This window comes from Glycine max, chromosome 6, assembly GCF_000004515.6.
Source record: "Glycine max cultivar Williams 82 chromosome 6, Glycine_max_v4.0, whole genome shotgun sequence".
Taxonomy (NCBI): domain Eukaryota; kingdom Viridiplantae; phylum Streptophyta; class Magnoliopsida; order Fabales; family Fabaceae; genus Glycine; species Glycine max.
Window position 1 is genome coordinate 19,534,260 of NC_038242.2, and position 19,279 is coordinate 19,553,538.

Consider the following 19,279-nt stretch of genomic DNA (forward strand, 5'->3'; position numbering starts at 1 on the left):
TATTTCGTTAATTAAAAAAAATAAAATTAGTTAGTAGTATTAAAATAAACTAAAAAACACAGTAAAAAAATAATTAATATATCTATCTTATACAATAGACAAAAAATTTCAAAGAGTAGTAACTGCTACGTTGAAAATATCTTTAACAATATTTATTTAGCACTTATTTTTGGCTTAAGTGATAGAATTGATATTTTTATTATTTATGGCTAGCAGATATGAAAATAAAAGATTAAAATATCTAAAAGATACTGATAACGACTAAATGAGTTATTCTTTATAATACAAATATATTGAAAATATCTTTAAAGATATTTAATTAGCGATTATTTTTTGCTACCATCCAGTCAATGTAGCAAGAATATGAACGAGATAAGTGGGTCCTCATCCAAGGAGAAAAAGGATGACCAAGGGTGGTCCTATTCCAACTCGCATTCCCTAGTGAGATGGATGAAGAAGAAAATGAATAGGAAAGTAAAAAAGAAATGTGAAATTTGTCGGCAACATGATCATAACACAAATAATTGTTCTAACATATCTTCATTTTAATTTTTTCCTTAGCCAAATGTAATTGTTTAAGTATTTTATTGATAATGCAATGTAATGTTCTTCTATAAATAAGTTGTTAAACAAAAAGTCTTTCATCTTTAATTAAATCTAATGACATAAACAAACTAATTATATTTAGTAATATAATTATATTAAAAATAATTATATTAGAAAATTCAGATTTTAAATAAAAATTCACCTAAAAAATATGTTAAGTAAATTAAATAATAAAACAAAAATAATTATATTTAATAATATCATTTTCTTTAAAAAAATAAAAAAAAAAAAAAAATAATTTTTTTTAATAAATAAGTAATTTTAAAATGAATTAAAAAAATTATATAATATAATATTTATATTTTATAATATTTTAAATTAAAAAATAAAAAGGAGAAAGAAAGTCCACGTAGTGTATATTAGGAATTAAATTGGAAAGTAGTGTAGATTGAGTAAAAGCACGAGAAAGAAGGTGTATTTATATTAAAAAAAAGCACAAAGTCCAAAGTAGTGTAGATTGATAATTAAATTACAAAGTGATGTATATTGAAAAAAAAACAAGAAAAAGAGAGTGTATTCACGAAAAAAACCATATTTTTTTCATGTAACTTAGCATTTTTTAATTACAAAAAATAATCATTTTTGGTTTATTCTTTGTCCTTAAAATATTTTAGGTAATATTTTTTTCATTATTTAAAACAATTTTTAACTATTCAAAATGTTATCTAAAATATTTTAAAAATCAAAGAATGAAAATAAAACAAACATAATTTACAAGACTAAAACAAAAAGAATTATAGAAATAAAATGAAAAAAACGTTAAATTGTAGGAAAAAATATTTAAGCCTTTTTATTTTATATTAATCGTTTAATTGAGTTTTTAATATATTTATATTTTATAATATTTTAAATTAAAAAATAAAAAGGAGAAAGAAAGTCCACGTAGTGTATATTAGGAATTAAATTGGAAAGTAGTGTAGATTGAGTAAAAGCACGAGAAAGAAGGTGTATTTATATTAAAAAAAAGCACAAAGTCCAAAGTAGTGTAGATTGATAATTAAATTACAAAGTGATGTATATTGAAAAAAAAACAAGAAAAAGAGAGTGTATTCACGAAAAAAACCATATTTTTTTCATGTAACTTAGCATTTTTTAATTACAAAAAAATAATCATTTTTGGTTTATTCTTTGTCCTTAAAATATTTTAGGTAATATTTTTTTCATTATTTAAAACAATTTTTAACTATTCAAAATGTTATCTAAAATATTTTAAAAATCAAAGAATGAAAAATAAAACAAACATAATTTACAAGACTAAAACAAAAAGAATTATAGAAATAAAAATGAAAAAAACGTTAAATTGTAGGAAAAAATATTTAAGCCTTTTTATTTTATATTAATCGTTTAATTGAGTTTTTAATTAGTAATTTTAGATTTTTGTTAACATTTTAAGAAAGGAATATTTACCAAATCCTGTTTTGGATTAAAACAATTTTAATTGATAATTATTTTTTATGTTTTGCTGTCACGGTTAAATTATTTTTTTTAATTTATCTTACAATATTTAATTTGTCTTAAAATGTACTTTTAAAAAAATGAAAAAATTTAAAATATGCATGATAAAAGTGCCACAAGCATTTTCTCATAGTCAGCAATTGTGTCCTTAACAATGGCACGTTCAAGAGGGACACTATTCCTCCTTTGATGGCAAACCACTCTTGTAAGGGCTCCTTCATCGGTTCCTCGCTTGTTGATAGCAAACTGAACAACCTTCTCAAGGTACTTCTCCAGGCGGATCAAGCACTTCACAGTTGCTCTTAGTAAAGACAGGAACTCGTCCTTTGGATCCGCCTTCAGATCCTGCAACATTGGTAGTATGAGCTAGAGAAAACAAATGTTAGCTAATTTTGACCATTTGAAGTGAGAAAAAAGAGAAAAACACCGATAGACTAAGAAAACCACAAATATAGTTCAAAATAAATTCTTCATGGTGTAAATACAAACTAAAATTTCAGTACGATTGAAAAATTATGATTCTAGATTCTACGTTTGGTCAGTTTTGTTTCTGACAGAAGGAAAATCTAAATTATTTGACGAACAAAAGGCTTAATTGTTCTAATGGAGTCGAGGCTATTCCGTAGCCGCAACCCACAGTCATTGAGATACAATTTTGTTCTCATTAGTTTTATTCAATCATTAATTTTTCATTGCATCACTAACACAAACTGAAAATATACTTTAAAAAAACAAACAAACTGAACATATAGTAATGCATGACACCCAAAAACATTAATCTATGATCTAACCAAACAAATGGGTTCAGACATTGTAGGACCAGATAAACGGCGACAAAAACAGTTAAGTTTCCATGTCAATATACAATTTGCCTACTATTTCTGTTCCACTTAAAAACACTCCTAGGAACCAATATGAGGGGGAAAATAATGCAAAATTGCCATATTCAAAACGATACATGACTATAAAATGTTTATTTCAACTAACTACAAGCTTATGCTCAAGAATCAGTACCTTACAGAAGTCTCCTGCTGTGTGATGAGCAACATCCTCCTCAAGAGACTTCTTATAAAGAGTATGGTAAGCCTTCCTCACATCAAACACTTGGTCAGAGGACCTAGTGCATGCTATTTCCACCAGAACCTGATTGTTTGAAGTCCATTTTTTAGTTGGCTTATTTGCCAAAAATGCATCATGTTAAGCACAATCAAGTGTCCAAACATGAACCAACCTCTAGTGTGGACAAAATTCAAAGCACACATCAGTTTCAAACACCCAATAAACGTTAAGCATATTATTCCTACATGATAGTTTTATAATCAAGTTTCATTACCAACCATTTTGGAGTGTTGTCACGCTCCCAAGTTAATAAGTTTAATATCCTCTTGAACTTTACCTTAAAAGCAGGTTTTAACTAGAACTGTGTATTTAAATTTCAATTAACCAAAACTCAGACAAAACTAGTGTGTACCACAATCTCTTGAATGATGCTAATTTAAGTATACATTATACAAGTACCATGCAAGGAACACCCTCGTAGATAGAAAGGAAATGCCCAGCATACCACGTACACATGCACCGCATGTCAATTTTATTCATTATTATTATAAGACCTCCTTTCCTTTTAGGAAAGCCCAACAAGTGGTACATGATCGGGTGAATTTGGCACATGATGAAGGATTATTGACAGAATTATGTAATTATGTGAAAAATTCTATTTTTGCACTCACCTCAAAATCGCTCGTGAGTTCTTTGTCCAAGGCCTCGAGGAGATCTTCTCCATAGGTCTCGGCATAAGTTTCTTTGACAAGCTTCCTCTGAGAAGAATTCCTATAAGCCAAAATCGTTATAATAAGCCCCTCATTAGTTCCCCAACCTGCAATTACATTTGGATAATTGAAAACTCATCAAAAGTCAAAACATAAACCAATGTATATCCCAAGACACGATCCTCAAAACTGAAAACAAGATCTCAATTTATACACCGCATGATTGTCATAACAACTAAAAAAAAGCATAACCATATAACCTGATTGTGAATTACAATAGTTCTGACAACACAATCACTAATGTGATCATCATTTTCTGTCTTTTAATCCAAAAATGATCACATATCACTTCATAAATTAACAAGATATGCACAGATAACAAACTATATACGTATATGCACAAATTGAACCACTAAAATAAATGACAAGACAAAAGAAAGAAGCATGGTATAAAGTAATTTGCTTGAGATTAATTTACACTTATGATCGTATATCATTAAAATTTAAAATGGGATTTTAAGAATAAGAAGAACAGTGAAACCTGAGAAGGCTTTTCGGAGCTGCTCACAGTCATCGACAACGGGGGAAGAGGTTGAGGAACCTTCAACGTCGACATTGTTGTTCTCTGTTTGTTTCACTTTTTAGTTTTCACACACTCTCTCTTTGCTCTGTTTTGTATTATGATGTGTAAGAAATATAAAACAGGGAAGGGAACTATATATATATGAAATTAAAGAATTTGTTTATGTCGGTAAATGAAGTCAACGTGGGTGTCCCACATGCAACAACGTGTAAATCACGTCTTAGCCGTCATCACATCAGAGTCTTGTTTATTGTGGCCAATAACAGTGGCAGGCAATCCGTCAGCAGTAACCAAATTGACCCAAAGCAACTGGACCTCGTAGAAGTTGGGGGAATAAAATTTTTTAAGATAGTCTTTCACTGGAATAAAAATGAAATTTCATTTTTATGCAATTACCACTGAAGAGACATTGTCATCTTATGAAAATGACCAACTACCGGCTACAAGCCAGTGTCCAGAGCCATAGAAGATATGATCAATAAAAAAACCCCGAAATTTACCCAAGTTTGAAGTATGTATAAAATACAGTATAAAAAAGAATCAGCATTTTGTGATCATCAACAAAAAATATTGTACAACTCCTTTTAATTTCTTGTTTTATGAAATCAACTAGCTAAATAAAATTACAAACTCACAGGGGCCAGAGTATCCGATATTCCAAGCACCACAGCCACAAATATACAGACTACTTGAAAGTCACAAAAGTACTCCATCCAGTTGTGAGCAAATGTCTACGTGGCTGACCTGGATAGAAAACGAAAGATTCTCCACAGATTCCTATCTTTGCTACCAGCATTTTTTTTTTAACGAATAGGTAGGTACCTTCATCAATGATTGGAACAACATGGAAGACTTTTTATTTTATGCGTATTTTAAACGCCCTTCAGACATTAAAAAGTATCACAGTACAAAGAGAAAGCATAAGTAGTCCCAACAGTGCAGCTTTATAGTCGTTTTGTATGGAGAATAGGGAACACTTTTCTTTCTTCATGTTGTGTAAATGGAGGAATGTAAATGAAGAATGTATTGCATTCTTTCTAAATACCTTGTCAATTTTCACTCTACTATTTTTCAGCTTTCCACTGTCATTCTTGCCAGCACACTCTGCTGGTTTTGTTTCTGTTAAGGTAGTTGTGAGGTTTGGTGGCAGAAGCCACTGAGGCTTTGCTACTATTGCCACCATTTGTTTCTGATGAAGAAGAACTGAGAGCATGAACTTCAGTGCTCTTGAAACGTTCAGTTAGCTTCAAACCACGCATCTGTGAGCACTTATGCGTACTTTGATTTCAACCCCTTCTGCATAAGTGCTGAATTTTGAATACACATAAACATGGGGTGTGAACCTTTGAGTGAAGAACTTCATTTTGTTATTTTGTACTTGCTGCAACATATATATATAGTCTCAAATTAAACATGTTAGGTATACGTAGTAACTCTGAGCACAGACAAATTATTAGATAATATACAATGATGATAGTCTCAATTAAATTCGAAAAGTTTAATACGTGTTGATGTATGCATGATAGAGGATTGCGGTAAAGGATTAAAGGGGAAAAGAAAGCTAATAGATATAACTTTCTGCTTCATTCATGCATATTTAAATTGTTTTTTACATATTTATATTACATTTTTATTGTAACAGAATGCAATTCTGTTATGACAGAATTTGTTTGCTGCCTAGTGAAATTAAGAAGTTTGTGGAATTGCTTCTAACTTTGTGTTGCTAATTGCTCCCTGCTGCTGATAGATTATCCCGGCTTTGGCATTTCAGACATCCTCTCGAAGGTAATTGGCCTTTGTTGTATTTCTTGTTGGCCTGTTATAGTTATTGTTAGCTTCTTTTATAGGGCCTGCGTTAGAACAAAGGAGAATAAGGATGAAAGTTTGAAAAAAAAAGGGAAAAAAAGGCTTCAAATCCCACATCGTTCAGGATAAACACTTGAATAGTGTTTCACTCCCTATATATAGAGCTCCTTTATCCATTTTTCCTTGTCCCAGTTGAGAAGCATTTCCTCAACTTTTCTTTCTCCCTCCCATATTTCAGCCGATGCATTTCCGGCAAACTTCTCCCTCTTTCTTTCTGTCGTTCTAAAATTTCGGTTGGCTATAAGAGTGACTTTTTAAGTCATAATTTCGGTTGGCTTTAAGAATGACTTTTTAAGTCATATTTTCGGTTGGCTATAATAGTGACTTTTTAAGTCATATTTTTCGGGTGGTTTTAGAGTGACTTTTCAAGTCATACAAGAAGGTGTAATTCTAGAAAGGTTCCCTCAGTGCAGTGGGAATCTTATACAGTGATCTGGGCTGGTTTATCCTGGGGACTTCGTGGTTGATAGTCTGCTTGCACAATTTTTGGCAGTGCCACGAAACGTCTTAAAGAAAACGACATTGTCCGCGACTCAGCCAGTAATTTTTCCAGTTTGCCATAAATTATTATTACAACAATTTTAAGACGATTCGGTTCTGCTATGGCTACCGTAGATATTACTAGCTCAAACAACAATGACCTCAACAAACCTTTTAGGTTTGAAGGGTATCATTTCAAATGTTGGCAAAAAAAGATGATGTTTTCTTTAACTATGAGAAAAGTTGCCTATGTTTTGAACACTGATATTCCGGTGGTACCTGAGGATGCTGAGAAGGAAGTGAAGGATAAAATGACTATGGAATTAGCTCTCTGGAATGAAAATGATTACCTATGCAAGAATTTCATTCTGAATGGGTTAGCTGATGATCTCTATGATTATTATAGCCCATATAAGTCTGCCAAATTAGTTTGGCTGGCTCTGGAAAAGAAGTATGATACTGAGGAAGCTGGGACTAATAAGTATGTTGTTAGTCGCCACCTCAAGTATCAAATGACTGATTATAAATCAGTAGAGTCTCAATCCCATGAGATACAGAAAATTGCTCAAGAGTCATACATAGCTGTGATAACTAAGATCAATATGATTGGAGGATAAGATGGATGGTAGGTAGACACTGGCGCCTCCTGCCATGTCTGCTATGATCGTGCTATGTTTAAAACATACACGAATGTTGAAAATAAGACAGTGTTGCTGGGTGATTCCCACACCACTACTGTTGCTGGAACTGGAGATGTTGAACTAAAGTTTACCTCTAGAAAGACTTTAATCCTCAAAGATGTGATGCATACTCCAGAAATGAGAAAGAATATGGTTTTTGGTTTTCTTTTGAACAAGGTTGGGTTTACTCAGACCATAGGTGCAGATTTATTTACTTTGATCAAGAATGGGGTATTTGTAGGGAAAGGGTACACCACTAATGGCATGTTCAAATTGAATCTTGATATTAATAAAGTTTCTCCTTCTGCTTACATGTTGTGCGATTTTAATATCTGGCATTCTAGACTTTGTCATATAAATAGTCGTTGCATATCTAACATGAGTAACTTAGGTTTTATTCCAAAGCTATCTTCAAATCACTTTAAAAAATGAGTTTTTTGCAGTCAATCTAAAATAACTAAGAAATCACATAAATAAGTAGTTAAAGAATCTGAGCCATTGGATTTAATACATTCTGATATATGTGAATTTGATGGAACATTGACCAGAAATGGAAAACGATATTTTATCACTTTTATTGATGACTGCTCTGATTATACATATGTATATCTTATGAGAAATAAAAATGAAGTGCTTGACATGTTTAAGTTATTTGTAACAGAAATTGAAAATCAATTCAATAAGAAAATTAAGAAACTTCGAAGTGATATAGGCACAAAGTATGATTCCAGTTTGTTTAATGAGTTTTATAATTTGCATGGAATCATACATGAGACGACTGCTCCATATTCACTTGAAATGAACGGTAAAGCTGAAAGAAAGAACAAAACTTTTACAGAATTAGTTGTAGCTACTATGTTGAGTTCTAGTGCAACATCTTTTTGGTGGGGCAAAATTTTATTAACTGTTTGTTATGTGCTAAATAGAATCCCCAAATCAAAAAGCAAGACATCTCCCTATGAGATATTAAAGAAAAGACAACCAAATTTGTCTTATTTGAGAACTTGGGGATGTCTGGCCTATGTAAGGATCCCAGACCCCAAGAGGGTTAAACTTACAAGTAGATCCTATGAATGTGTGTTCATTGATTATGCTATTAATAGCAAAGCATATAGGTTTTATGACCTAAACGCAAAAGTGATCATAGAGTCAAATGATGCTGATTTTTATGAAAATAATTTTCCTTTTAAATTAAGGAATAGTGGGGGTACTTCATCCAGTTATCTTCCTGCTATTAGTAGTGAAAATCTTGCACAACCAGAACCAAATATAGAGCCTTGAAGAGGTAAGAGAGCAAGAATTGCTAAAGATTATGGGCCCGATTATATGGCCTATACATTAGAGGAGGATCCATCAAACCTCTAAGAAGCTTTGTGTTCTTTGGATGCTGACTTGTGGCAAGAAGCAATTAATGATGAGATGGATTCTTTAGAATCTAACAAGACCTGGCATTTAGTAGACTTGCCTCCTGGTTGCAAACCAATTGGTTGTAAATGGATCTTGAAAAAGAAACTAAAACCTGATGGTACTGTGGATAAATACAAGGCTTGCCTTGTAGCCAAGGGTTTTAGGCAAAGAGAGAATGTGGATTTCTTCGACACCTTTTCACTAGTTACCAGAATAACATCTATTCGGGTAATAATATCTCTTGTTGCTATTCACAGTCTAGGGGTACACCAAATGGATGTTAAAACTGCTTTTTTAAATGGTGAATTGGAAGAGGAAATCTATATGGAGCAACCTGAAGGGTTTGTGATTCATGGACAAGAAGATAAAGTCTGTAAGTTAGATAAATCTTTGTATGGTCTAAAACAAGCACCTAAGCAGTGGCATGAAAGGTTTGATAACTTAATAGTCTCGAATAGGTTTAAGGTGAATGAAAGTGACAAATGCATTTACTATAAATCTGTAAATAATATTTGCACTATAATATGTGTATATGTCGATGACCTTCTCATATTTGGTTCAAATATTCATGTAGTGAACAATGTGAAATCATTGTTGTGTAACAACTTTGATATGAAAGACCTCAGAGAAGCAAGTGTAATCCTTGGTATTAAGATTACTAGGTCAAAAGAGGGAATTTCTCTAGATCAATCTCACTACATTGAGAAAATCTTAAAGAAATATGACTACTTTGATTGTAAACCTGCTAGTACACCATATGATCCAAGTGTAAAACTGTTTAAGAACACTGGTGAAGGTATACGACAAACTGAGTATGTAAGTATCATTGGCAGCCTTGGGTATGCCACTGATTGTACTGGACTCGACATAGCCTATGTTGTGGGATTATTATGCAGGTTTATCAGTAGACGTAGTATGGAGCACTGGCACGCTATTGAAAGGGTAATGAGGTACCTTAAAAGAACCATAAACCTTGGATTACATTATAAAAGGTTTCCCCCTGTACTTGAAGGATATAGCGATGCAGATTGGAACACTCTTTCAGATGATTCCAAAGCAACCAGCGGCTATATATTTAGCATAGCTGGTGGGGCTGTTTCTTGGAAGTCAAAGAAACATACTATCTTAGCTCAGTCCACTATGGAATCTGAGATGATAGCACTAGCAACTGCTAGTGAGGAAGCAAGTTGGCTAAGAAGCTTACTTGCAGAGATTCTGTTATGGGAAAGATCGATACTAGCTGTGTTGATCCATTATGATAGTACCGTGGCTATTGCAAAAATTAAGAACCGTTATTACAATGGTAAGAAACAACAGATACGTCGTAAGCACAACACTATTAGAGAATTACTCTCAACAGGAGCTGTTAGAGTGGATCACATACGCAATGATGATAATTTAGCAGATCCTTTGACGAAATGATTAGCTTGAGAGAAAGTCCATAACACTTCTAAAAGAATGGGACTATTGCCCTTACTGCAATGATCATTCATGATGGTAACCCGACCTAAATGACTGGAGATCCCAAGAACTAGGTTCAATGGGTAATAACAAGTTATGAAGTGATATGAGATGAACATGCTGTTATAAGTGAAAGCAGCATGATTCCTGAAGTAACAAGAGGACGAGTTATGAAAAAAATTTGTAATTCTTAATGAGATTTATACTCTATGTTGAGTGAAGTACCTAGGCTACAAGAGTACTCTTGATAGACTCACCTATGTGAATGTTGAAGTGGGGGCCGCTTATGAAATTTTGGGAAAAAATTTCTAGAGTGTTCACTATACCGGGGTAGACGTGCATGGCCTTTAACGCACGGGCTTTATAGAATACACCTATGAAAAGGTTGTGTGTGGTTTGATGTTGGAGATAGAGTTCAAGACTTCGAGTCACTCTAGTAAAATCTGAATCTTACTCACTATGCAAAGGTTCAAGTTGTATGACACCTTTGTTTTTGCACAATTTTATGAAATCCTCGAAAATTTTCTTTTCAAATTTCAAGTGGGGGATTGTTAGAACAAAGGAGAATATGGATGAAAGTTTGAAAAAAAAAAGGAAAGAAAAAAAAGGCTTCAAGTCCCACATCGCTCAGGATAAACACTTGAATAGTGTTTCACTCCCTATATATAGAGAGCACCTTTCTTCATTTTTTCTTGTCCCAGTTGAGAAACATTTCCTCAACTTTTCTTTCTCCCTCCCATATTTCAGCCGAAGCATTTCCGGCAAACTTCCCCCTCTTTCTTTCTGTCGCTCTAAAATTTCGGTTGGCTATAAGAGTGACTTTCAATGTCATAATTTTGGTTGGCTATAAGAGTGACTTTTTAAGTTATAATTTCGGTTGGCTATAAGAATGACTTTTTAAGTCATATTTTCGATTGACTATAATAGTGACTTTTCTAGTCATATTTTTCGGGTGGCTTTATAGTGACTTTTCAAGTCATACAAGAGGGTGTAATTCTAGAAAGATTCTCTCAGTGCAGTGAGAATCTTATACAGTGATCTGGGCTGTTTTATCCTGGGGACTTCGTGGTTGATAGTCTGCTTGCACAATTTTTGGCAGTGCCACGAAACGTCTTAAAGAAAGCGACATTGTCCACGACTCAGCCAGTAATTTTTCCGGTTTGCCATAAATTATTGTTACAACAGCCTGTGGTGTTGTCCTGCATCTCTGAGTTGCTATTGCTATCAATTTAACGTAATTAATAATTTTTCGTATGAGTATGTTGGTAGCTACAATATTCTCCATTAGATGAGTTAAAGACGTTTTCTGAGTGTAGAGTATGACTAAGGTGAACACAGGGCCCTTGGTCCTACTGCCGCTTTGGGGCCTGATGGAGACCATAGACAGCATGGGACATAATTGAACAATTAATTAGGATATAGACAGATAACATTTAGGTACAGGTTGTGATCATATAGTGCTTGGTAACGAACCCATTAAGATAATGTTTTCGTCTTTGTGGGACACCAACTGAAAACCTTTGCACCTTTCAATGTCATCTTGCTGGTGATAATTTAGTTTTAGATTGAGACTGCTACTTTTCAGTATATTACAAAAATTTGAAACTATACAAATGAAATGGATAAAAAGTGAACATGAATAGGCATTAGAGAATGGCATAAATGGGTTTGATTCCAGGTCTTGAAGCAACCTAGGGAATGCTTTTAAGTTTTAAGTCTTTCATAAGACAAAATAGTAATGATTAATATTAAAAATCCTAACTCTGGAATACAGTAAATTCTGCTGAAAGTAAACTTAAGCTGCTTGTTCCAACATTATACAAAATATTACATAAACAGAACTCCAAATAAAAATATAGACAGTGAAGAAACAAAATGTGATTTTAAGTCAAAGTAGTAAATTTTTTCCTTTATGATAAATTGTTTTATCAAGAAATAACAAGCACAGGTCAACCAAGAGCCTCAAGAAGCATGGCTCTTTAACCTGATGTATATGCAGAACTTCTGGAATGTGCCTAATAGACAAGACCCCAAAATATCCAGTTGGCGGAATCCAGTTCCATATTTTTTGGTAAATGGATGGATAGATATAAAAGAGGTAGTTTGACTTGTAACTATTTCTTTCACCCACAAAGTTGGACCCTAGACAGGGTTCATTGGATTTGTGAAATGTGTCAAATAGAAAGTAAAAACATGATGCAGGATTAATCAACAACTGAAAATGGTGTTTTTTCTCTTTTTGTTGTAATCTTTAATGGAGTAGCACCCAGTCCCTACTCAATATATGGGTATTTCGTATAAGGTAGCAACAATAAAGAGGCATAGAAGTTAAAAGTGGAAAATAAAACACTAGGAATGATTTCCTAGGGGTCTACTGCAACAATAACCAGAAAATTGAACCCATGCAAAACAATTAAAAGTAGCCTATCAATTCAATTTAGATCCTCTAAAGTACTTGGTACAACTAAACTGTTCCATGCACCAAATCCAATCTAAGTAAGCGGTTTTGTACATCATAAAATAAAAAATTGAAACAGTCTTCTTATATGCAGGCTCACAGACAAGCTTTATACTGATATCTCAGTGAGGACAGTGGTTAACCAAAACATTAATTTCGGGAGCAAACAAAACATACACATCTTCCAGGTGGTTATGCTAAAATTAGAATCATTTTGGTAGTAGCTCCACTTTTTTATATGCTTATGTTGACATTGTAAACAAAAACACCCGATATAAATACAGAACAATTTTTGCTTGTACCAAGTGATGCTAGGTAATAGTTTACTTCTTTGATGCTCTGCTAGTCCTATATCCACCTTTGCTTGTGTGAGTTTCTAGTTACTTATTCAAACATAAATCAATTCCTTAAAACCCATTAGTTTAGTAATTATTACTTTAGGCAAAGTGCTATAGGTCCAAATTCATAGACTAGAGTGGCAAAATTGAATAAACTGTTAAATGTGGGATTGTTGAAGGGATGCGATTGTTGAAACCATATTATTCTAATTTTGTTGAGAAGCCTAGTTAAACAAGTGATAAATAATTCTGACTTTATAAATTATTTTCAAAAAGTTGAGTTGAGCACTAATTCCAATTCTAAAATATGTTAGAGTGATGTCATTTGTTCAAACCTGAGGCCCCTTTTTAATTTCGTTGGTTCCCCTTTTATCTTGGTTTTTAAAACAACTACAATCCAAGTTCAATTACTGAGAATGTCTTTGAATATGTTAGAAAATTTCCTTTGGTTGTAGGTAGTAGGTTGATGCAAAAAGTTACGAAGTAAATTATTGTTTCACAAGCGTTGGAGTTTTCTTTGTTGTGTTTTGGTTTTCCACTGCTCCGATCCCACCCATACGTGTTGTTATTGACCGTATTTGTCTGGTATGTATTTCTTTGACTCAACAATGATAATTTCAAGGTTATTTATATATAAATTTTGTGTTATATAACCAATTATGTACATTGTGAGTGAACCTTGGTTTCCCGTTTGAGATTCTATACAATGATCAATACGGATAGTTTGGATTAATTGCTGTATGAAATCTTGAATTGTCCGTTTGGACAGTTTGAGAAGACATTTTTTTATAGTAGATTAATATGTATATGTTATTTGTCTTTTCTTAAATTTTTTCAAATTTTGGTATTCTACATTTCACTTTGTTCTCCGAGTGCATAGTTGAATGCGTTGCATGAATAGATGCGACTGCTTTCATCTCGTGTACTTGGAGACATAAGCGAAATGCTGCCGAAATTTCAACAAATGTATAAAAGACAAATAACATATACGTATCAATCTACTAATAAAAAATGTCTTCTTGAATGGGATATGGCCACACCTCTAATTAAAAAAGTGAGGTTTACATGCATGTTAGATAACATCATAATGTATTACAACAAAGGGAAATCATGGATCGAAGTTGGATGCAAGCATCACGCATCACTGATGAGTATGAGAATGGAGTTGAACAATTCCTCCAATTTACTGAACTAAATGCACCATCTTTGCGGGGAAAATATTTTTGTCCATGTGTCAAATGTGCGAACGGGAGACACCAGATAATAACTTAGATAAGATCACATCTTATATGTCACAGGATCATTCCAACTTACACAAAATGGATATGGCATGGGGAATTGCTAGAGAACCCATCAATCTCTCAAACTAAGTCAGTTGATGTGGACATGGGATACCGTATAGAAGAGATGATTCGTGATTTGGGACAAGACGGATTTCAACAAGCACATGCCCCTTTGTATGACAATATAGAAAATGATTCAAAGATGCCTTTGTATCCTGGGTGCACAACTTTCACAAGGTTGTCGCGATATTAGCTTTGGTGAACTTGAAGGCACGATTCGGCTGGAGTGACAAAAGCTTCACCGAATTACTTGTTTTGCTGAAAAAATTACTTCCTGAAGAAAATATGTTGCCAAAGAGTCAATATGAGGCAAATAAGATTTTATGTCCAGTGGGAATGGAGTACCAGAAAATCCATGCATGTCCAAATGATTGCATCTTGTACTGAAATGAGTTTGCAGAAATGCGCAATTGCCCTACATGTGGTGTATCACGCTACAAGCCCAACAATGACGAATTCATTCATAATATTTCCCCAAACAACACTCGCCCAACAAAAGTCTGTTGGTAACTTCCAATAATACCAAGGTTTAAGCGACTGTTTGCTAATGGAGATGATGCAAAAAACTTGACGTGGCATGTGGTCGGGAGAAAAAATGAAGGATTGCTCCGACATCCGGTTGATAGTCCGCAATGTAAAGAATTTGATTCTTTGTATCCTGATTTTGGGAATGAGCCTAGAAATCTAAGGGTTGCTCTTGCTTCGGATGAAATGAATCCATTTGGTAACTTAAGTACAAATCACAGTTCATGGTCTGTTTTGCTCATGATTTACAAGCTCCCTCCTTGGTTGTGCATGAAGCGAAAATACATAATGCTCTGCATGATGATAGCGGGACCAAGACAGCCAAGGAGTGATATTGACGTGTATCGGGCTCCATTGATCGAAGACTTGAGGAAATTATGTGAAGACGGGGTTGATGTCTGGGATGGTTATTTGCAGGAGACTTTTACGTTGTGTGCAATGGTTTTTTGTACCATAAATGGCTATCCAGCATATGGCAATTTATGTGGATATAGTGTGAAAGGCCATTACGCATGTCCTGTATGTGAGAAAGGTACTACCTTCGTCCAACTAAAACATGGCAAGAAGATAGTATGCACAAGGCATTGAAGATTTCTGAAATAGTATCATCCATATCGATGATTAAAGAAAGCTTTTAATGGATCTCAGGAACACGAAAGTATGCCCAAACCATTAGAGGGCAAAGAAGTTTATGATCGCGTGAAGGACATCATAAATATCTTTGGAAAGACACAAAAGAAATATGCAAGTGACACAAACATATGGAAGAAAAGATCCATTTTCGTTGATCTTCCATACTGGCCTGATCTTCATGTTAGACACTGTATAGACATGATGCACGTGGAGAAAAATGTTTGTGATAGTTTAATTGACACCCTTCTTAACATTAAAGGCAAAACAAAGGATGGTTTGATGTGTCATTAGGAATTGGTTGAAATGGGTATAAGAGAGCAGTTGCATCAAACCTCACAAGGTTCGCGAACGTATCTACCCCCAGCATGTCACACCATGTCAACAAACGAGAAGAGGAGTTTTTGTCATTGTTTGCATATGCTTAAAGTTCCACAAGGATACTCTTCAAATATCAAGAGCCTTGTGTCGGTCAATGATTTGAAATTGGTTAGGTTGAAATCTTATGATTGTCGTGTATTAATGCAACATTTATTACCTGTAGCGATTCGGGGAATCTTGCCTGTCAAAGTTTGGGTTGCCATAACATGCCTGTGCTTTGTTTTTAATGCTATTTGTAGTAAAGTCATTGACCTAGCAAGATTGGATGAATTGGAGGACGAGGCTGCCATTGTCCTTTGTGAAATGGAGATGTATTTTCCTCCATCATTTTTCGACATAATGGTGCATTTAATTGTTCATTTAGTGCGGGAGATCCGAATGTGTGGGCCTATTTTCTTATGGTGGATGTATCCAATTGAATGTTAGATGAAAGTTTTAAAGGGGTATACAAAGAATCAACACCGACAAAGCTTTGATTGTGGAAAGGTATGTTGCTGAAGAGTGCATTGAGTTTTGCTCCCAATACATTGAATGTGCTAAAGCCGTCGGCCTTCCCGAAAGTCGTCATGGTCGGACACCGGGGGGTAAGGGTACACGAGGATTCAATGTTGTCACAATGACTCGGCACGAAGTCTCACAAATGCATCTTTATGTATTAAACAATACAACAGAGGTCATTCCATACATTGATGCTCGCAAAAAAAAAAACTCACTGAAATGAACCCAAAAATGAACATGATGAGGATTTTTCAAGAGCATAATAAAGGTTTCATTAACTGGTTCAGAGAAACAATATTTATTGATGACGGCGCTTCCATGACTTTAAAATTGTTAGCTATTGGGCCAAATCTAAATGTACCTACTTGGAAAGGGTATAATATCAACAATTATTCATTCTACACAAAGTCTGAAGATGACAAAAGCTCAACGCAGAATAGTGGTGTAACTGTTGATGCTGACTCTGATCACTTTTTTAGTGCATCAGACAACAATCCGATTTGAGCATCGATGCCTTACTTTGGAGTTATTCAAGAAATCTGGGATCTTTACTATACTGAATTTAGAGCTGTTGTGTTTAAATGTAAGTGGGTCAATGCCAATACCGGTGTCTGTCAAGATGAATTTGGATTTACCTTAGTAGACCTAAATAAGGTGAGTTATACGGACGAACCTTTCATTATGGCACAACAAGCAAGACAGGTGTTTTACATCCAAGATCCTTGCGATTCAAGATATTCAGTGGTTCTACAAGGCAGACCAAGTGGTTTAAATGAGTCACACGATGATTGCATACTTGATATTTGTGAAACTACACCTTTTTCCACAAAAATTCCTTCTACCAATGACTCATATCACGTTGATGAGGTGCAAGCAAATCGTAATGATCATGAAGAAGGACTATGGGAAAATAATGTCACTTAACTGTACCCTATGAAACTAATGTAAAAACCTGTTACCCTTCAAGTTGCATAATTTATTTATGTTGATATTTCCATTTATGTTAGAATATGCTATTTTTTCATGATTATTAATTCATATTTGTTTTATTTTGACAGGGTCATGGCAACACCACCAGCATCCCCTCTGCAGTCAAATCAACAGTCAGATGCAATGTCTAGGAATACTACTAGATGGTCCACATGGCTCAGGATGTTGACTAGAAAAACCTTGGATCAACCGCGACCTACTGTCACCGTTGATGCTACAACTGGGCGAGGATCTGGCCCACATAAAAAGAAATTCCATAGCTATCTAGGGGTCGTAGCTAGAGAAAAAGTTCCAATTGTACATAACAGTTGGAAGGATGTACCAGACACGCTAAAGGAGCTAGTATGGAATGACATTTGGGTAAGTGTGGCATTGGTGAAGTATATGGTTAAAAAATTATAAATGTTTACATTAATGCATATAGTACTAAACAATTGGTCCTGTAGGCCAAGTTTGATATCCCAAAAGCCCTACATGCAAAGAAAAAGGTGATGTCCACTGTGGCCACTAGGTGGAGGCAGTTTAAATCATCCCTCACTAGTAAATTTGTTTATAGTAATTCTGATGTGCAAGAGAAAGAAGATCCTTCAGTCAAGTATGGCTTTGATGCACAAACATGGGACGAATTTGCAGCAACTCGCAAAACCCCTAATTGGCAGGTTAGATGTTATGGTTTGAGAATTTTTTAAGTTATATCTCATTATAAAGGCAATTTAATTTGTTTGATGCCAATACTATATGTTACACGACAGGGAATTAGGAAAAAGATGTAGGAAATCCAAAAGAACAATGATTGTCCCCATTTGCTTTCCCGTGGGGGATATGCTTTGCTAGAAAAGAAGCTGTTAGACGAGAAAATAAAGAAAAGGCAACATGACGCAATGATGATTGAAAACCCACCACTCATTGAGGACCCCCAATCTCCCATTAAAAGACATGTCAAGTGGAAGATGACACGCACTAACCAATATGGGCATATGACATCTCAGGCGGCACAACAAATAGCTGATAAAATTGTCAGTTCCTAGTTCAGTTGTAATTACAATTATTTCAATTTTGGCTTAAATGATTATTTGTGTTTTACATATAATTACTATTACTTGTTATGTTGTTTACAATGACACGTAAGTTGAAGGATGTCAAATTTGTTCTTCATGTAGGACTCGTTGGAAGAACAAATGAGACACGATGAGTTTGTCCCCCAGGGTCGTGAAGACATACTTAACACGGCCGTAGGGAGACCAGATCATAGAGGTCGTGTTCGTGCAGCCGGGTCTGGGGTGACAATTAGTCAATACTATGGGAGGACATCACGTGCCTCAAGTACCTCATCCATATCATTCACCCAAGAATAGATGGCTGGAATAATAGGAACCCTTAGGGAACAAGTCAGGAATGAGATTGAAGAAGAAAACAAGCGAAGTCTAGAGGCTAGGAAAAAGGAGCTGAAGGACGCCATCGTTATTGAGATGTCGCAAAAGGGAGATAACGTCTCAGCACTGGCTCATTTTGATTTAAATGTGTTAGGTGCACGCGTGAGCACTAAGGAGAGCAATGCTGAAATTGCTGTGAACCCGTTTGGAGAAGAACATGTTGGTTATGTAACATCACCTATAGGGTTGTATGTCCAATGTCAAAATTGTACAAAGCTGGTGGCGTTGGGAAAATATATATGATGAACCCTCTACCATACATTGCATGGCGTATGTAGATGATGTCATAAGGGTTAGCGTTGAAAAAATTATTGACGGTGAAGCCGAAGTCCCATTCCCTACATCAGAAATTAAGTATGTGAGATAGGTTCTCAAC

General features: G+C 34.5%; 1 protein-coding gene across 1 annotated transcript; it reads right to left on the reverse strand.

Moving 5' to 3' along the window:
• Positions 1-2,131: 2,131 nt before the first annotated feature.
• LOC100820051 (annexin D1) lies at positions 2,132-4,446 on the reverse strand. Its single transcript, XM_041016127.1, is given in 5 exon segments — positions 2,132-2,427; positions 3,076-3,294; positions 3,792-3,937; positions 4,372-4,407; positions 4,410-4,446. Coding segments are annotated over 5 exon segments (714 nt in total). The 3' UTR covers positions 2,132-2,151.
• Between the last annotated feature and the right edge of the window lie 14,833 nt (positions 4,447-19,279).